Source organism: Phascolarctos cinereus, unplaced genomic scaffold (assembly GCF_003287225.1).
Source record: "Phascolarctos cinereus isolate Bilbo 61053 unplaced genomic scaffold, phaCin_HiC Scaffold_726;HRSCAF=1367, whole genome shotgun sequence".
NCBI classification, from domain to species: domain Eukaryota; kingdom Metazoa; phylum Chordata; class Mammalia; order Diprotodontia; family Phascolarctidae; genus Phascolarctos; species Phascolarctos cinereus.
The window spans coordinates 208,350,694-208,372,420 of record NW_027556098.1 but is presented as its reverse complement, the minus strand read 5'-3'; the positions used below and the strand labels follow the sequence as shown (position 1 = coordinate 208,372,420).

Here is a 21,727-nt window from a genome sequence, read left to right as displayed (position 1 = left end):
ATTGGTAACAGTAAAGCTACAACAGAGAGGCTTGAACACTTTTAATGTGCTTGTGTATGGATGTGGAAACAACTTAAATACAAGTTAGGAATTGTAGCAGGACCAGACCATGCCCCTGTAGAAGTCTATGCAAGACCTGACATGATTTTGAAAACACAATTAGGAAAAAAATATCACAATGTTATAAACCACACAACAACAAAATAACAACAATGCAATAAAAAGGATGTCAGTAAGTACCAATTGATAGGCTGACTTTCTCATTTTGATAGACTCTTCATGAGAATGATCTAACTGGAATATTGGAGGTGTCCTTAATGAAAATATGAAAATTCATTTCAAATCATCAAGAATGTTTTTTATAAATTTTTAAATCTATTTTAAAATTAAACACAAAATGAGAAAAAGGAAAAAAACACTACTATGTATACAGCAGAACATGAGAGGATTCAACATAAACAATACATTTTCATTTCAAGAAAACCTATGTAACAAATATTACATATTATTTTCAAATCTGCCCAGCTTTTCTTTGCTTCCTTATGGGTTTTCTTTTGTTTTCTGCCGTGACTTTTTACTTTAGTTTTACATCCCCTCTCCCTCCTTTCCTTACCTTAAAGAAGGCTACAATTACACATGGATATAGACACATTTACATAGATACCCAAACACATACACATATACACTCATACACACACACACACACACGACTGTACTATGCTTATTTCCACTTGTCATCTGTTACTCTCAAGGTGGATAGCATTTTCCTTCATAAGTCCAAGTGTCTCCATGGTTTTCTAAATCAACCAGCTCATCATTCCTACACCACAGCAATACTCCAACCCGATCACATCCTATCTGAGAGATTGTCTATGAAAGATTTCCCCCCAATTTTCTGCATTCCTACTATTCTTGGCTACACAGGTTTTATTTATACAAGAAAATTTTAATTTACTATAATCAAAATTTTCCATTTTACACTTCAACGATGCTCTCCCTTATAATATAGTTTAAGGTCTGATGCTGTTGAATCTGCTTCTGTTACATCTTTTTTCCCTGGTTTCTTTGAAATTCCTGACCTTTTGTTCTTCCAAATGAACTCTGGTATTATTTTATCTAACTCAGTAAGATAATTTTTTTTAGTAATTTAATTGGGATGGCATTGAATAAATAGACTAATTAGGTAAATTGTCATTTTAAAATTATATTGGCTTTACCTACCCATGAACAATAAATGATACTTTAGATCTGACTTTATTTATACAAAAAATGTTTTGTTTATGTTCATATAGTTCCTGTGTCTGTTTTGGCAAGTATACTCTCAGGTATTTTGTATTATCTATTATTTTAAATGGTTTAAAACAATATTGAATAATATTGTAATAATATCAAATAGTATTGAATAAAATGGTGTCGTTTCCCAATTTTTCTCTTTTGATTAAATCTATTTCAGCTTTAACTTTGTCTGAGATCATGATTACAACCCCTCCTTTTTTTATATGATAAATTCTATTCCTGCCCTTTATTTTATCTTTGTGTGTATCCTTCATTTTTATAGTGTTTCCTGAAAGCAACATATTGCTGAATTCAAATTTTCAATCTGCTATCCATTTCTGTTTTGTGGATAAATTCATCCTATTCACACCCTAAGTTATAGTTACTTGTGTATTTTCCTCCTTCCTATTTTTCCTCACTTTCCTTCTCACCCTATTTAACCTATTCCTCATCACTCCTCTACTTTACATCTATACATTTCTACCTTTCCCTCCTATTCCTTAACCTACCCACCCCTCCAAGGTCCTTCCCTTATCCTCTCTCCCAACCCTATCCCTTGTCCTCTTATTTCTTTCTGAATTTAGAAGACTTCTATAGCCATATGTGTGTGTGTGTGTGTGTGTGTGTGTGTGTGTGTGTGTGTATATACACATATATATATACATATATATATATATATATATATACATATATAATGTTGTTTCCTCTTTAACCCATTCCTGATGAGAGTAAGGTTCCAGCACTACCTGCCCTTCCCCCTGCTATTCTTCTGCATCAATTTTTCCTATTATGCCTTATTTAGATAAGACAATTACTCCTTTTTGTCTCTCCTTACACAGTTTTTTAAAAAATCATCCTATCATACTCAGCTCAGCCCAAGCCCTTCTTTCAAACTACTCAAATAATGATGACAATCATAAGAGTACTGATAATATTTTCACATATAAGAAGTAAACAATTTGACCTTGAATCCCTTATAATTGGTCTTTAATGTTTACTTTATATTTCTCCTGGATATTGCATGTCAAATTTTCTCTTAAGTTCTGCTATTTTTGTCACAAGTACCTGAAAGTCTTTCAGTTCATTAAAGTCCATTTTTAAAATTTGGTATTATATTTAACTTTGCTGCCTAAGTTACCCTTGGTTGTAACCCCAGCTTTTTTCTCTATGAAATATAGTATTCCAAGACCTATGGTTCTTCAATATAGTAGCTGCTAGGTCTTGTGTAATCCTTATTGTAGCTCCATGATATTTGAATTGGTTTTTTTTTTCTTGTTGCTTCTAATATTTTCTCCTTAACCTGGGAGCTTTGAAACTTGGCTATGATTATGCCTGTAAGTTTTCCTCCTGGGATCTCTTTAAGAAGGTGATTGGTGAATTTTTTTTTCTACTTATGCTTTGCCTTCTTGTTCTAGAACTTCAGGGCAATTTTCCTTGATAATTTCTTGTAATATTGTATCAAGATTCTTTTTTTTAATTGTAATTTTTGAGTAGTCTGACTATTCTTTTGTTATTTCTCCTCAAACTATTCAATCAATTATTTTTCTGATGAGATGTTTCACATTCTACTCTATTTTTCTCATTCTTTTGATTTTGTTTTATTATTTCTTGATATCTTAGAATTCATTAGCTTCCCCTTGCCCAATTCTAGTTTTCAAGGAATTATTGTCTTCCTTAAGTTTTTGATTCTCTATTTCAAATTGGTTGACTTTCTTTTCATACTTTTCTTGATTTTCTTGAATTGCTCTTAATTTTTCCCCTAATTTTAACTTGATCTCTCTTATTTGATTTTTAAAGTTCTTTTTAAGTTCTTCCAAGAACTCTTTTTGTGCTTGGGACCATTTGACGTTTCTCATTGAAAAAGGAGAGGTTCTTTTTAGCTCTGTTATTTTCTTCTGAATATGAACCCAGATCTTCTATTTCCCCATAGTAGCTGTCTATGGTTGTATTCTTTCTTCTTTGCTTATTCATTTTTATTTATTTACTTTTGTTTTATTTTGTTTTTTGCAGCTATTAGTGTAAGCAAGTTCTAGTCCCTAGGTATGGGGAATGATGCCCCAAATCTCACATCTTCCTTACTGTTATTTTCTGAGGTCTGTCGCAGGGCCCGAACTTGGGCTCTCCTTTCCACTCCTAAGCCCCACTACCCCACAAACAATATTGCTCCCTGCTGTCCCTTCAGTGGCTACAAACTACAGCTATCCTCTTTGCCCTGGAACTGAAACCAGGGACTCTGCTCTCCTGCAAGTGCCCACAGCCAGCAGGGTCCCTGCCCCTCTGCTATTGCCCTCACCAGGTGTGTGCTAACTCCCTCTCCCCTTGCAGTTGTCTCTCAGGACTCATCTGGTCAGCACAGCTATGCTTGGTGTCCCTCGACAGTGGAAGGTCCTTCAATCTTCTCCTACTCTGTCGTCAAATCCCTATACATACGGTCAGAGAGATGGAAGTTTCTAAGGCTGAAGCTGCCTCTCAACCCAGCTGCCTCCAGGGCTTCTTGTTAATTCTGCTGAGCACAGTTGGCCTGGAGGTGTTTGCACTTCATTTATTCCTAAACCTCCACCCCTGGAGGTTAAGTTTTTCCTACAGACTTCTCAAGTTGTCTTGGGAGGACAACTGCATTACCTCAAATTTTGTTTCTTCCCTGTGCTCTGTGTTCCCTCTGAGGTGATGTTCTGCCTTTTTTTGTGGAGGAAATTTGGAGAGCAGAAATTTTTCTGACCTACTCTTCCATCTTCCCAGAATCCTTTCCTCATTAACCATTAATTAACTGCCTACTATGTGCCAGGCACTATACTAAGCAAATAAGGCCATATAGTGCATTGGGCTGGGCATTCTAGCATTTGCTAGGGATATCGATTACCATTGTTCCTTCCCATTCCCCTCAGTCCCACTGAGGCACACTTAGTCCATGCGTGTTCTATGAAAGCTCACATTTAGGCAATGGGATGGAATAGTTAGGCTTTAGCAGATAACTTTCTGTAGCACTTCATAGTCATAAATGCCCTGACAGTTGCAGAGAATTCAAGATCCCACTGAGTTTATTGTTTGTTGATTTTTTTTAAAGTATTTGTCTTGATCCAAAATGCAACATTAAAGTCTTTACCAAGAAGGCAAAGGTAATGAATATATTAAGATCACACATGATTCCATAGAGATGACTTTGTTCAAATATGCTCTGATTATCAATGTCTAATGAGATATACCTTTGCCATTGGTGTTCACTAATGATGTATAGTATAAGGTCCAAATGGAAGAAGTCCTATGAATAGTGAGCTCCTCCAGATGTTCCTGTTTGCAGAAAACATTGCTCTGCTTCAAACTCTAGAATACTATGAGGCCTTCTCAATGAGACTAAAAGCCACTCAAAGATAACCTAAGAATCTACAAAGGAAAAAAAATGAAATGAATGAAAAATACCTATTGCCCAGATTATGAGATACAGTTGGATGGATATGACACTGGGATTAAAATAGATAGATAGATAGATAGATAGATAGATAGATAGATAGATAGATAGATAAATAGATAGATAAATAGATAGATATAGATATAGATATAGATATAGATATAGATATAGATATAGATATAGATATAGATATAGATATAGATATAGATATAGATATAGATATAGATATAGATATAGATATAGATATAGATATAGATATAGATACACACATATATGTGTGTGTGTGTAAATATATATATACATATATATGTATATTTTTGACAGAAAGTCTAGATGGACTTTGAGCAGAGCCTAGAATTGAACAGGATGACAAAAGTGGGCTGGATTGCCATTAGAAATTGCTCAGTATTTTCCATACAATATAATATAATACGGCATTACATGATAGAGGACAAAACAATGTAATGCATACTATATCTCACAAATATTGCTAAGTCTTTTAAAGAATTTTTCCAGAAAAGGGTAGGGTAGTAAAAACATTAATATCTGATTTTGCAGACAAGGAAACTGAAGCACAGAGAGTTTAAGTGACTTGTCAAAGGTTAAACAAGTTGTAAAGTTAGTATTCAAATTTAGTTTCCTGAGTCGAAGACCTAGCCTCTTTTTACACTACCTTGCTTACTCCTGACACTTCAAAGCATCTTCACTCCTCTCTCTCCCTCCTTTCTCTCTCTCTGTCTCTGTCTCTCTGTGTCTGTCTTTCTGTCTCTCTCTGCCTCTGTCTCTGTCTCTGTCTCTCTCTCTCTCACACACACATCCTTTCCCATCTATTTGTCTTTCCTTCTATCTACACCAAAATTCTTCCAGAGATTTTATGTGGTTATAAACCATGGAATACTATAATCTCTGAGGACAAACTGTGTGTGACTCAAAGACATTGGAGTGTGTAAGTTGTCTGTTTGCTGTTGATGATGACTTCCACGCAAAAAATTGGTACAAGATTATCATCCAGAAAAACGTATATTAGGAAAACGAAGTGAGTAGGTCATATAACGAATCCAAGAGAAAATTGATAGGCAACTTGAATGCCAGAATGTGATATTTTAAAATCAGTAAAGGAAGATCTCTATATTGTTGGGTAGTTCATCTATGGAGAGTTTATGGATTAGAAAAGACATGGACAAGAGTTATATAAGATGTATGCTTGGATAATATGAGATCTTCACTGTTGGAGGTAGTATCCACTCTGTTGAGATTACAGAGCTATTGAAATATTAAAGCATAATGACAGTGGTATGGAATTATTATGAAAAAGTTAGATTATGCTCAGTGTGCTCTGCTTAAGATGGAAGGAATTTTCATTTAGAAGACTTTTAGTAAAAAATAGTTAAGTTCAAATTTGTTAAATCTTTACTCTTTGTTATTGCTAGATAAATGAATGCTCTTACTTAGTGTTTCACTAGGCTAAATATATTAGAATCATTGGGTTGCCAGAGCCCTCAAGAGGGTCTTTTAGTGGAAAGAACACAGGACTGGGAATCAAAAGACATGAGTTCAAATCTTGACTCTGATATAAGAGTCAAAGACTCCAGCTTTGGCTGTGGGATTCTCAAAGGATAAATTACATCTCTCTGAGTTTATCTCCTCATTTGCAAAATAGGCATAAGAATGCTTACACCACCTATCTCATAGTTGTCTTAAGGAGTCCTGAAAAGACATTGCACCACACCTATGGGGAACTTCTTGAGTATTCCAGGAATGGAAGAGAGGGACTAAGACCTGAATTAAAATCCAGCCTCAGACACCTACCACCTGTGTGTCCCTGGGCAAGTCACTTAATCTCTCTCAGCCTCAGTTCCTTCATCTGTAAAACAGGGAAAAGAATAGCACCTGCCTTCCAGGGTCATTGTGAAGATCAGATTGAGATAATATTTGTATAATATTTTACAAACCTTAACATAATATAAAAATACTAGCTTTTAATAATAACTTCTTTCTTTCTTCCTTCCTTCCTTCCTTCCTTCATTTTGTTTCTTTCGTCCTTCCTTCCTTCCTTCCTTCATTTCGTTTCTTTCTTTCTTTCTTTTTCTTTCTTTCTTTCTTTCTTTCTTTCTTTCTTTCTTTCTTTCTTTCTTTCTTTCTTCCTTTCTCTTCCTTCCTTCCTTTTCCTTCCTTCCTTCCTTCCTTCCTTCCTTCCTTCTTCCTTCCTTCCTTCCTTCCTTCCTTCCTTCCTTCCTTCCTTCCTTCCTTCCTTCCTTCCTTCCTTCCTTCCTTCCTCAATTCTTCTCCTCCCACTTCCCAGTAAGTGGGAGTTGTGAGTTCCCTTTTGCAAGATTTTCTCTCAAATATCAAGCTCATTTTCTCTTGGACTCTATGTATTTGAGGGAGAATATGTCACAAACACTTTAGAAGAATGTTTTATACTAACTGTTATTACTATACAATCTTACTAAATATCCCTTTCTAAAAGCTGCTTAAGCCTAGCTGACTAAATTGATTTTCCACTGGGGCTAGGAGGTGGGGGTAGGAAGCACATCAGTGGGCAGCTAGAACCAATGGCAGGGGTACCCTAAAGGGATACTCCAGTATCCTAAGGGGGTGGCAGAGCCAGCCTAGCTCTGGGAACCACATTGATCTATGGGAGTGAGAGGTGGAATCAGGACACTCAAAGCTGACATGGGCCACATGTTTTTGAAAGAGCCTGCAATTAGGACCCGTGAAATTTTTCACTCAAACAACTATAGCTATCCCCAGTGTGAGGCTTGAGGTAACAGTCAGCTTGGGGATTCTATGCCATGCAGTGCTCTGTTCTTCAATAAAGGAAATGAAATTCTCCAATTTCTCAGTTACATAATGAGGAAAATACTTCCATTTCATTTTCTACATCAGGAGTTCCTAACATGGTATCTGTGAACATTTTTTTAAAATGATAACTATATTTCAATATAACTGGTTTCCTTTGTAATCCTTATATATTTAATTTTATACATTTAGAAACATTATTTTAAGAAAAGGTCCATAGGCTTTATCAGTATGCAAAGGGGGTGTATGACACTGAAATGTTAACCTTTGTTTTACACACAGTTGCCAAATTAATGTTTTTAAAGCACAGGTCTGATATCACTACTTGGTTCAAGACACTTCATTGGCTGCCAACTTCTAGGATAAAATACCACACCTCTGTTTGTAGCTAGATGGCACAGTGGATAGAATGCTGAATTTGGCAAGAAAAAGGCCTAAATTAAAATCTTTCCTCAAACATTTATTTCCCTGTTAAGTTAAAGTTAAGTCCCTTAATTTTTCTCAGTCTCAATTTCCTCTTCTGTAAAATGGAAACAATAACAGTGAGGATCAAATGAGATAATATATGTAAAACGCTTTGCAAACCTTAATGTATTATTTAATTTCTAACCATCCTTTAATGTTAGCTAGTGATTTGATTTACAGCCCTTTATAAGCTGGCTCTAATTTATGTTTCCAGATTGGTTTTTGTACTATTTCCCCTCATATACTCTATGTTCCAGCCAAACTGGCTAATTTGTTGTTTCTCATGCAACTACATTCACTCTCTCATCTCTTTGACTTTATACAGATTTTTTTTTCCAGGCCTAGAAATGTTCTCCTTCCTTCCCTCCACTACTTGGAAGCCTAATTTCTCTTCAAGGCTCAAATCAAATACTTCCTCCTAAAAGAGCTCTTCTCTAGTAACCTTGGATATCAATTTTCTCTCTCTTCTGTCTTTCTCTGTCTCTGTCTCTATGTCTCTATCTCTCTCTGTCTCTGTCTCTCTCTCGCCCCATCATTTTGATTTTACTTTGTATATATTATTCACTTTATGTCCATGTTTTCTGATAGAATGTAAGTTCCTTGAGGGCAAGGATGGTTCCATTTTTGTCTGTATCCCCAGTGACTAATTCAGTACCTGGCACATAGTAAGTTTTTAATAAATGTTCATTGAATTAAATTGAATTATCAGGGGAGCCCTTATCTTCTGACTATAAGTAACTGAGAGCTTGCACATATGTCCCAGGTGTCTCCCTTGAAAACAAATCATGGTATTTAACCATTCAACATAGTGATTTCAAGTGACAACCATATTGCAAACTGTAAATGTTATAGTTAAATGCTAGCCTTTTGTTTTAATGGATTCATGAACTTTATAGCCAGCTTTCTGAAATGATATTGTACCTCAGGAGAGTTTTTTTCAGTGTCTCAGATGAACAGATAAATGACAAGGAGGGTGCCACTGATCCTTGTCTTGGAGAGGTGAGATACAAAATACAAAACACTAGCATCCTGTGGTAGGTTTCATGAAGGTCTTCTCTATCATTCAAATGTTGCTTTTAATATTCAGTCCGATGCCATTAAATTTAGTAGAAAGTAAGTGGAAGAAGTGTTGATATCCAAATGCCATATCAACACAGGTAAGGGTGAGATGGGACCCAAGAAGGAACCCATCTTTGATGAAAGAACAGCTAGTATCTTGATAACGTCTTTTCTGGTTTGACATTCTGGGTTGGTGGGGGTAGGAAGGGAAATGGGAAGGGGGATCTAAATGGTGTTATGTACTGGCAGAGATTGGACACTATTCCTTTTACCCTATGATACTTCTTCACTCAAAACTTTGAGAATAATACAATATAATAATAATAATAATAATAATAATCACTCAAAATAAAATGTTAAGAATAATAAACAGCCAAATCTTACTTCTGTTTTAAAAAACATCTCACTTAGGGAAGGAGCCCAGTCCACCTCTTTCAGGGAAACATACCTGTGATAGGATCAGCGTTTCTCTGATGTTGCCTCTTTCCTCCCATCTACAACATAGGAAGCTTTACTTAGACAGAGCTGCCCCCTGAGACTTAATGTCTATGTGATTGGTCCCATTTTCCTTTTCCACCTCCTCAACCCTCACCCTCCAGCTGATACGGGGCAGGCCTAGGATGGAGCTGTCAATAAGAACGGATTGCCCTACTTTCCTTGATGCGTTGAGGGACATAACAAATCTAAGCCACGTGGAATCTAGCCCCCTAGGCCCATGTAAGTAACATTACCTTGCCCTTCTGGGAAGTGGAGTCTAGAGATGCTCAGGACCATTGTATCCTTGTTTCATATTCTCACAGTGTTAGGGCAAAGTATATTTTATGTTAACAGATCAATGACTTGAAAGTGTCTCATCTTGTCACAACACTGAACCTGAACTAAGTGAGTGCTCACATTAGAGTTTCACCTCCAGATTCAGCAGAAACCACTATTTTTTTCAAGCTAATCCTGTGGTCACTTGACTATAGTTATTACAGTATAATGAACCAAAAAAGTACTTTCAATCAAGAGCAAAAGACTTGTATATTTTAATCCTCATGCTGCTATTTTCTAATAGCATGTACTCTTAACCTTTTTAATCTGACCACATAAATTCAGGTGTCAATACTTACTTTTTCAGATTCCCCAGAGTTGACATTTGGTGTCAATAGAAATAAGAAATGTATTCTCTGCTGGTGGAGTGCCAGCAATGTTTTAAGCATAGGAAAATGGGAGAGAGGTATACCGAAGAACTTGAGCCTACTTGTTCTACATTTTCTAGATCTACTGGGCCTACTAGAACACAACAGATATAGAAATACTGAAATATGTTTTAAAACTACAATTGAATTTGTGGAAGCCTTGGGTATTTCCATGGATGTGTGATTTTAATGATGTAGGCATTCCATTCACAGGGCAGATTGCAACTCCATGCCTTCTTATCTTGTGCAATGTTGCCCATTTCCACTGTAGTTCTTCCATTGATGATCCACCCAACATGTTGGTGGGTTTCTACCAGGCCTTATTACATTTCTTGGGTACCAGTGTAGACCTCCAACTGTCCAACAGCTACCCTTCATTCTTGCCACATGATGTGCTCACTCTGTTTTCTTATACTATATCACCTGCATAATATCCATTTATGCTGCTTACACATTGGTCATTAATTGAAATGCATCAAAACCTATTTGCATGCACCATGCATGTCTCCATTAGATTCTGGGTCACTCGCAATTTTAATATGGTGATTGCAGAATTTTAAGCTTTGCAAACATACAAAGTCAACAGGAGAACATTTGTATTAAAAAAGATGGACTCATTATAGGGAACAATTTGGGATCATTAAAGGCACTGCGTGATTTCCCCAAAGCAATCTTGCTTGGTTTCTTCTTCCTATGAGTCTTTAGGCCCCAACTCACCCTCTATTTTCAATGCTTTTCAAAGATTATAGGATCACATATTGTCTCCAGATAAACATCATGATATCCTAATTCAATGGACAGATCTCCTATGTCATAGTTTGGGCAACATTTTTCCTGCATGAATCATTGGATCTTTCTCTTTTACGTAATTGTGGATCTTATCGATGAAGCCTCGTAATGTTCTGTGCTTTGACATAATAAAAAAAAATCATCCACAGACAACAGCTTTTGAAGGATCTCGTTATCAATATGGAATTCCTTTTCCATGAGTAGTCTATGCAGGAAATTGTCCATGGTGGTAGAAAATACCTTTGGCAAGCGTATGTCTCCTTATTTTAAGCCTTGCTTCATTTATAATTGGTGCTTCATTGAACAGAATTATTTTAGTGGTTGCATTTATCAAGGATACTTGTATGATCCTAACATATTTATAAGACATTCCTTTTGGAAGGAGAGTATTTGAGGTGATGTTTTGCATAGTTGACTTACATGCTTCTATTCTTTGAGGGGAGGAAGATCTATGTACGCTATGGAAAATCATTTGCAAAGGCTTATAGTTACTTTCTCATATTTTCACTAAGATTACTCTTATATTATTGTCATAAAAATTTATGTCTCCTTTTTATTTAATTTTTTAAAAATTTCCACATTAGTCATGTTGTAAAGAAGAATTAGAACCAATAGGAGGAACCACAAGAAAAAAGAAACAAAACAAAACAGAAGAAAAAAAAAGAGCAAATAGCATGCTTCCATCTGCATTCAAACTCGATAGTTCTTTCTTTGGATGTGGATAGCATTTTCCATCATGAGACTTTTGGAGATGTCTTAGATCCTTGCATTGCTAACTAGATGATTCTTAACTGATAATCTGGAGGAGAAGCAAACCAATGGGGGCTCAAGTCAATGACATTAAATAATCACTCCTGACATCTAAGGGATACATTTAGAATCCTGAAGTGAAGATATAGCTCACCTAGCTCTGGAATGCTAATTCATTGGTGGGAGTGGGAGTTGAGAAAAGGATCCTCATATTTTATATATGTGGCAGCTAGGTGGTGCAGTGGATAGAGTGTTAGGTCTGGAGTCAGGAAGATGAGTTCAAATCTGACCTCAGATACTTACTAACTGTGTGACCCTGGTCAAGTCATTTAACCCTGTTTGCCTCAGTTTCTTCATCTGTAAAGTGAATTGTAGAAGAAAATGGCAAACGACTTCAGTATCTTTCCCTAGAAAACCCTAAATGGGGTCACAAAGAGTCAGACACAACTGAAACGACTGAACAACAAGAAAGTTTATATGTACCACAATAGGCATTTACTTTATTTACTGAACCCATTTTATTAAAAAAAAAAAGATTTGACCATAAGAAGGAATCAAGTTCTACTGAACTGAGCTAAATGAGAATGTATACAATTGAGTAACATGGGCCCTATAATAATTATGTCAGGAATGCTAAAGTTCATTATATGCTATCACTTATGAACAATGCTTTTTTACTACTTTAATATATCAGGGATTTGCAATTTCATCCTCCACCAATGCAGATCATAACCCATTAGTGATTTACAAGCGTTTTCAAGAAATTCCATGGCTGAAAAATCTGTCAATGTGGCTAACCTAGTAATGAGACTCTTCACATTCAGTTAGACTATTTGTCCAATGACAGCCATATAATCTATTACCTTATCTACATTTGAAGCCTTTTCAGCTTTGTAAGAGCTTCCAAGGGCTTACTCTCTGAAGGCATAACCTTCAAGAACCCATGGTCAGTGGACCAAGCTTCTCCTGGATCACCAGGAGCAAAGCAAATGAACATGATAGCCAGTGTTCAATAAACACAAGAACACAAATTATCAATGGGAGAATTTCCTCTTTGACAAGAGCTATAGTATCTTGAGAAAACTGTGAACTAGTTTTGCAGAAAACAGGCCCAGATCAACACTTTATACCATACATAACAATGAGTTACAAATGGATAAACATCCTAAATGTAAAAGGTTATAATATCCTTTAAAATTAGAAAAAAGAAGAAGATATCTTTTAGAACAATTGTTAGAGGCAGAATTCATAACCCAACAACTGGCAGAAGAAATCACAGAGTTCAAAATAGACAACAATTTTGCTTACATAGAATAAAAAAAAGCTTTTGCAATGACAAAATCAACACAACTAAAATAAAGAAAACTGTTGAATGGTGGAAAACACTTGTACCAGATATAACTAACAAAAATCTGATACGTGAATTTCACGTGAATGTGTAAATAAATAAATACATGAATATGCAAACTCTAATTTGAATGTTTGGACTCAAGAAATTGGAGTAAGCAGTGAGCAGGGCTCCGTAGAGCTGTGGTAGAGAAGGGAGAATCCTTGACTCTTTGGGCATCATGGAGAAGAAGATCCAGGCTAAGGAAAGTTTCAAGAAAAGATTGGCTTTTTCCCCAATTTTTTCAATGTATGTCTATCTATAGACAGTATAATATAATTTGCTGTTTTGTTACCCAAATGTTTCCTGTAAATGGAATTTTGTATCCACCACAAAGACATCAGAGCTAAGCTAGAGTTAGATGTAAATGTAAGATGAGGAAGAAAACCCAACCTCTGCTGAGGTGTTAGGAGTTTTTTCCAATTAGAGTTTCAGAGTGATTGTGAAAGAACTCAGAACTTTATCTAAAATAAAGTCCCTAAAACCAAAAAGAAAGGAATCAAGGAGACTTTCATGATCATTATTTTGATGCCTAGACTTAAATCAACCTCATTATTACAATAGAGTTTTACAGCAGCATGATAGGAAGATGGACTGAGTATATCATAGTGGGTCTAGGGATGCCTCACTAATCAGAAGCCCAAATGTTTTTTGTTTTTTTATAAACTTTGTTTTTATTTATTTATTTTTTATTTTTATGCAATTGGGGTTAAGTGACTTGCCCACGGTCACACAGCTAGTAAGTGTCAAGTGTTTGGACTCAGGTACTCCTGACTTCAAGGCTGGTGCTCTATCCACTGTGCCACCTAGCTGCCCTGAGAAACCCAAGTCTTTAGGACAGGAACTTAAATGCAGTAGCATGGTAAGAAGACATTCAGAGAAAAAAGTATTAAAATGAATCAACAGTGTCACACTGAAGTCAAAAAGACTAAAGTAATCTGTTATTCAATTGTGTCTGATTCTTCATGATTCCACACGGGTTTTCACAGTAAAGGTACTGGAGTGGTTTGTCATTTCCTTCTCCAGTGGGGTCACACAGCTAGTGGGTGTTTGCTGCCAGATTTGCCACATAGCTGCCTCTGAATCAACCTGAGGCTGCTTCCAAAGAATGATCATCCAGAATGGGAGAGATGACAGTTTCACTATACTTTTCACATTTCTAGTATCATGTTCTGGTCTGGGCTCTCTTTTTTAAGGATGATATTGATGTGGTAGAGGATGTCTGTAAGAGGGCAATCAGGATGGTAAGGAGATTAAGGAATGATTGAAGGAAGTAGAAGGATGTGGCTGCCCCAGCTGTGTGCTGCCTAGAACCATCAGGATCACTGATTTGCCCATCACTTTCTCTGATCAAATGAGAAAAATATGAAAGTCCTATACAAATCCTAAAGCATTATGTAAATGCTAGTTAATTGTTATTATCACCTAATTGCATACTTGGTTAACTGCTACCTCCCAATTCAATGAGTAGCAGACTTTCACCTTTGCTTTCCTAAATCCTGTGTTACTCTCTGCTAGGGCATAAATCTCCTTTCCCACACACACACACACACACACACACACACACACACACACACACGCATAAAGCTCTTTTCCATATACACACACACAGAAAGAGAGAGAGAGAGAGAGAGAGAAACAAAAACTTGTTGACTTTAAGAGGGAATTCTTGTTCAGATAAAGGTTGAAATACACGACCCCACAGGCTGCCATACACTGGATTTCTTTCTTGGCTAAGTTATGCATGGCAATCCTGTAAAATGAGTTGTTTGATAACTAAAAGGTATTCATTCTCACGTGAGGAGTTCTGTCTTGGTGACAAAGTTTGGAAGTTTTTGTTTATTTATGGAGGAGTCTTATATTGCTTCTTTTCAGATATATAATACTCTCAGTTAGGCTCTAGACATTTTAGCCAAGGACAATCAAAACAATTCCCTTCTGTAGAAAATCCATACCTGCAGGAAAGCCTGCATTGTCAGGTCTCTGATGAAATCCCCAACACAGCTAATTACCTGGTAGGAAGGAAAAAGACCAAGATGAGCTACCCCAGTGGAACTTGATCTCGTAGTTATAGTATTGGAAATCTCAGTGTTATAAAGCGGATGCTCAGAACACTAAATCAGCCATCTGGCACGAGGAGCTGACTTTCTCCCAAATAGCATACATGTTTCCTTCATAATTAATTGACTGCCATCATGTTAACAAAATCATAAACCTATCAGAAATGGACTACAGCTGCTTCTTAAGTCTGGACAGCATTCACTTTACAGCAGCAAGTTTGGGCTGTTGACAGATGTATTTACTTAAGGAAAGAATATGTGTACAAACTCTTGAAGATTATTGAGCCATTGCAGGTGCCCCAATCCCTATGGCACAGTACATGAAAATCTAGACTTAGCATCAAGAAGGTCCAAGTTTACATCTCAATTTAGTCATGTGGTAGCTGTGTGATCCTGAGCAAGCCACCTAATATATTTGAGCCTCCCTTTTCTCTTTTGTAAAATAGGAATACTAGCACCTGTATTACAGGGTTGTCATCAGGTCCAAATGAGATATGTATGTAAAGCAATCAACCAATCAACAAGCATTTATTAATCACCTACTGTGTACTAGGAACTATGTTGGTGCTGGGGATAAAAAGACAAAAATGATGTAATCCTTTGCCCTTAAAGGGCTTAAAGTCTATATTTACTTATATCTTAACTTGTTATACATGTGAAAACTAATATAATTATTTATGACCAAACCAATGTTGTACCATTTTTTTGTATTACTAAGAAGTGAATCTCCAACTCAGTTCCCATAAATGTGGCTCTTCGGGCTGTGGGAGCCCTTTACATTTAAGAATTCTTACCTTCCCAAGCTGAATCTCATTAAGAGAATACTTTTCCCCCAGTGGAATTTTTCCTGGATGTTTCCTTCTCTATTATAAAGGTTACCTTTCATACCATCCTCAAGAGGGTTGTTGTGACGATGAAATGAGATTCTCTCTCTCTCTCTCTCTCTCTCTCTCTCTCTCTCTCTCTCTCTCTCTCTCTCTCTCTCTCTCTCTCTCTCTCTCTCCTCTCTCTCTTTCTCTCTCTCTCTCTCTTCCTTTCTCTTTCTGTCTATCTCCAGAGATAGACACACACAGATCGAGAGACACAGACAGGGATAAAGAGACATTCATGGAGAATGCATTTCACAAACCTTATAGGCTTTATGAATGCCAGTTATTAGCGTATATTTTTCTTTTGCAGGCTGAGAGGTGGTAGGGGAGAAGGCAGTTTTGTTACTTTCATTTTGTCACTTGAGAATTATAGAATCATAGATTTAGAGCTGATCAGGACCTCGAAGATATGCAATCCAACCTTTACCTTATAGAGTTAAAGAACTGAAACCTAAGGGCTTGCTTGAAGCCAAACAGATAGTGAGGATCAAAGGCAGGATTTGAATATAGACCCTGATTCCAGAGCCAAGATTCTTTCCACTAAACTATAATTCTTCCTACTTAGAACTTCCTCAGATGAAGGAGAAATACACATTCAGGGGATGTTTTATGGTGATGCATTCTATAATATTTAGTTTGGTAATTATTATTTTGCCCAATATCTCTTAGTGTTGTTTTCCATTTAAGATACATACATGTTCTATGTCTCCTCCATTTCATTCCTCTTTTTTCTTCCCTTTCTTTCCTAATTTTTTTAACCTATCGCAACAGTCCTACTCTACTGATATACTTTATACAAAGCAGTTGTTAGGTACCCTGTGAAATAGAGACATTCATTCTCTTTTTAAGGCTCACGGGAATTAAAATCGGTTGGAGCAGCTACTCTGTGGACAATTTTGATTCCATGGTGAGCAAGCTAAAGGGTGCTTTTTCATCTTGCAGAGATTCTTAATCTGAGGTCTGTTAACTTAAAAAAAAATTTTGATAATTATTTCAATATAGTTGATTTCTTTTGAATCCTATGTATTTTATTTAATGCATTTAAAAACGTTATTTTGAGAAGAGGTCCATAGGCTTCATTAGACTGCTAAAGGGATCCATGACACAAAATAGCAAAGAATCCCTGGGGGGAGAGGGGGAAGAAAAGGAGGAAGACAGACAGACAAAGACAGAGAGGGAAGGGGGAGGGAGGGAGGAAGAGAGAGAGAGAGAAAGAGAGAGAGAGAGAGAGAGAGAGAGAGAGAGAGAGAGAGAGAGAGAGAGAGACAGAGAGAGAGAGAGACAGAGACAGAGACAGAGACAGAGACAGAGACAGAGAGACAGAGAGAGATAGGTTAAGGGGGCAGGGAGAGAAAGACAAAAAGGGGACAGAGAAATAGAGAGGAAGGAGGGAAGGGAACAGAGAGACAGAGAAGTAGAGGACATAGGGAGGGTGGGGGAGAGAGAGACAGAAAGAGAAAGAAAATAATACCCTTGGCTCAAAGAAATTATCTAGAAGTCTTTCTTCGTAGGCTATCCTGACAGAGTTTTATTCGGATTACTCTGTCTTCCCTAGTCCTATTAGGTATAGTGCAAGATGCATTTTTTTTCAATAAGTCTTCTATTGATCATAATAAGACTATGATTACTGCTTCTGTTGTAGGTGCCTTAATTAATAGCTATCCTTTTTTACATGCTCCCTAAAGTGATTTTATCAGGATGCTATAAATCAGATCAGAGAATAAAGCCTTCTTCAATCTGTTTATAGTCTCAGGACATTTCTCAGGTGGGAAGCATGCAGCACAATGAGTTCCTTTAATGCCAGGTGGGATTGCACAAGATCAAGAGAAATGCCATTGTCATTGGAGGCCAGGAAAACCTCCTCAGCTCAACCACACAGAAAAACTGAATGAGCCCATCCTAGCTAGATCTTTATAATACAGAATCTGACTATGCAATAACAGACTAATGGAGGGTGCAGTATGTAGTCAGTAGTATTTATTGATCAAATAAGTAATATTCAATTTCAAATATTGAATGCTGGGCAGGCACCTAATTAAATTCTCAAATTACCATGACAAACTACATAGCATAATATTACACAGAAGTAACAAAGGGTACTGAATGAGGAACCAGAGGACCTGAGTTCTAGACCCATTGTGCTCTAAGTCATTTAATCTGTGCCTTCTAGTTTTCTTCACCAGTGAAATTGGGGCATTAATATCTGGGCTAGTTTCCTCTTTGGACTACTGCAAGGATCACGAGATAATGTCAACTGAGCTTTGAAAACCACGAAGCCTCGTACAAATGGAGTTTAATGTACTTGTCTGTAAAGTGAGCCCTTTTCAATGTATCTGAGCTACCTTTCAAATAAGCTATCTTTGTTGTTTGTCAATTGGGTCCACTCTTCATGACCCCATTTGAGGTTTTCTTGGCAAAGATACTGGAGTGGTTTGCATTTCCTTCTCCAGCTCATTTTACAGATGAAGAAACTGAGGCAAACAGGGTTAAGTGACTTGCCCAGGGTCACATTTGAACTCATCAAGATATGTCTTCAACTCCAGGAGTTCACCTTCAATTCTATCCACTGCACCAGCTAGCTGCCCCTGTTATCTTACCCCTTTTTTATTTCTCTTCTCAAACTGATTGGGGTCAAGATTTATGATGGGGAGAAAAACGGTTCTCTCTTTTCCAGCCTACTTAACCCCCTTGATTTCCTTGGGGCTCAGCGTACAGTAATAAAGACTTACCTCATGGGGAAGCCACGAAGCTCACAGATTAATATGCAGCAAAAATAGAAAGGCAAAATACATGTTCAATGATAAGAGACGATCTTTGTAACTGCTAAAGGCTTTTTGTTAGGTGATTTCAAGTGAGAAGCATCTTGGGGGCAGGGGAGTAAATGCCAAACAACACCGATCTTTATTTTTTTCCCATACTCTTTTATTGCAAAGGTACATTTAAAAAAATACACAGACATTTTACCATTTACAGATTGCAGATACAGATGTTCTAAAAGATTTAATTCTATTTTGTTGCTTTTATTATACCTGTCACCCCTGATATCACAAGTAGTTCACTCATACTGATATCAACTTAAAAAAAAGAGGGACAGGGAGGCAGAACCTACAATATATTCCATCAACAGAAAAGACTAGTTGTTTAATTATAAATATTTTATATTCTGTACATTATTGCATTAGGGAGCCACAAAATTATGTAGCATCATTACAAATGAAAATAGGTTAGAAATGGAGGAGAAATTATTTATGTATAAATACATGGTTCATTGTCTTCTTGCAGAACACACATGAGCTGAGATAATGTGCATTTAGGAAGCTCAGGTATTTTTTTGTTGTTGTTTGTACATTGCTTAGCAACTTAAACTAGTGAGGAAGCGTCAAAATAAGTTAAACAAATAACAAACAGGTAATAATCATAACTATAGTATATGGCTTTCTATTTCTTAAAAATATTTCTAAATAAAACATGAAATAAAATACTTCATTATCTTGTTTTTCTTTTAAAAAAATAAAAAAAAATACCTCAAAGCTGCGTCGCTTCCTAACATTTACACAGCAACTAAAATGTTGAATTCAGACAGGAGATACAGGTCTAGTACTACACAAGGTACAACAAGACTTAGGTCTAAAACGGTACACGATCCCTGTCAACAACAGTACACGGGAAAGAAAACATTGGTAATCCATTCATAGGATGTATGTTATCCACAATTAAGCACTTTTATTAATCTATTTTTTTTCCCCACATGACTATGCCCAGTTGGATTCCAAAGATTTATTTACAGAAGCAAAAGGAAGACCCTAGTTTTCAAGTCTGTCAGGAAAATAATCCATATTGTTTTCCAGTTAGCTCACACCCATGGAAATATAATCAGAGAATTTGGATGATGGAACTTTTCTGACCAACTCATTTTCAGGAAACCAAATGTCTCAGGACATAGAATTTAAACAGGGTTGGAAGGGAGGAGGAGAGCTGGACCAGACCTTAAGAGGTACAGACTCCTAAATGACAGTACCTGATCCTTGAGTGCATCTGGGGATGAGGGGGAGTGGAGGGTGCAAGTTTTACTGTATTCTGAGGGAAGTCTTTCAAATTATCCAACCCTCCCAACCCCCCTGCCTTTTTTTTTGCTTCTTTTCTTAACTTTTCTTAACTTTCCTACTGGCCATAACAACCTTATCATTTTTGAGGATTAATATGGAGCAAAAAGAATCGATGCAGGAGTGGCTCGGATGGGCCCATGGCCTGTCCTCAGGAGAGCTGGTGGTATGGCGGGAGCCTGGAATAGTGACGTGGATGGCCGAGGAGGCAAGGACAGGGCAGATGAGACAGCTGCCGCAGCGGCCAGAGGAGAGGAGAGGAAAGCCGGTGCCAGGGGCTTAATCATATCTTTCTGGAATGCAAGTTTTGCCTATGGAGGGAGGGAAAAAAAGGAAGTGGGGGGGCAGTATTAAGGAAGAAGAGAATGTTGCTTTGAAATGACAGCAATATTGACACAAATATATTTTCCCAAGTAACATATTAATAGCAGAAAGCTTCTTCAAACTGTTAAAATCTTAACTCCAGACTCAGAACTCAAGAAACAAGGATGTTTCATATGCTTGGCTCTTATGGCTCCTGGCATAGCTTAACTTTAATTTGCTTTTACTTCACCCTTTTTTGGTGGTCTTTGCCTCTGGGCACTAGAGTATGGCAAAGTCTCCTCTGAATAGTAGGAGATACTCAAATACTCAAGCTATTTTATGGTGCTGCTTAGCAAGAAAAACAAAACACTATCATTCCACACAGAAGATTCTTTGCTTAGACTTCAGAGCTCAATTAAACTCCCAGGAGTCTTCTTGACCCATAATGCAACTCACTGAAACTTTCTACAATATCTGAGTGACATTCTATTGAACTACCTAAGTAAAAAGTTTCAACACATGGGAATTTTATTGGCATTAAAAAATGTGATCTATGACATTGGGGAGAAGAGATATATGATAGGTAAGTCAGTTTAAAGTTATTTCAATTTAGAAGAAAATGCATACTCCTCAAAATTGGGTACAAATAGAAATTAAGTTCAAACTATTTTAATAGTTTATTAAATGAATATTTGAGTTGAAAGAGAGCTTAGAGATGTATATGAATCACTCAAACCCTAATTAATGTAGCTATCTTGTAAAACCTACATTTTCATGCATCACTTTGCTCAATGCAATGTACACCTGTATACATTATCAGAAAAAGGGCAGATTTGTAGACAACAGACCTATTGCCACCAAATGGGCAAATCACCTCTAGGGAGCCCTTGGGAGGCTGGAAAATCCATCCCTGTATATTTATATGGCACCTAATTTCTGGAAGTCTTAGGCACTTTTGCAAAATAACTGAGAACCTAATATCTTGAGAGGTTAGAAAAGCTGACTATCAATATGCATGGTAGAAACCGACAGTGAGAGACACTCAAACACCCACCTCATCACACACGGAGTAAGGCGAAGAGACAGAAAGGGAGGCAAGGGGAGATAATTAAAAAAAAAAAAGGTGGATTTCTGTTAGAGTTCACAGCGATTCCATTAGGTTTAGCAAGCTCTAGGGTTCCCAAGGCATCACTTGCCCTAGCTCTGTTGACATTACTTCTCCTCTTTATATGCTAGTGAGTGGCATTGCTCCGGGTGCTGGAAGAGGTTGGGGTGAAG

The 21,727-nt window shown here is 36.9% G+C and overlaps 1 protein-coding gene across 3 annotated transcripts in view; it reads right to left on the bottom strand.

Moving 5' to 3' along the window:
• Positions 1–18,957: 18,957 nt before the first annotated feature.
• Positions 18,958–21,727, bottom strand: part of ZNF385B (zinc finger protein 385B) — a 521,452-nt gene continuing 518,682 nt past the window's right edge. For all 3 annotated transcript variants that reach the window (XM_078146952.1, XM_078146953.1, XM_078146954.1), the window contains one exon: positions 18,958–20,457. In XM_078146952.1, coding sequence (XP_078003078.1) covers positions 20,239–20,457 — 219 coding nt within the window. In that variant the 3' untranslated portion in view covers positions 18,958–20,238. The remainder of the gene's footprint in view (positions 20,458–21,727) is intronic.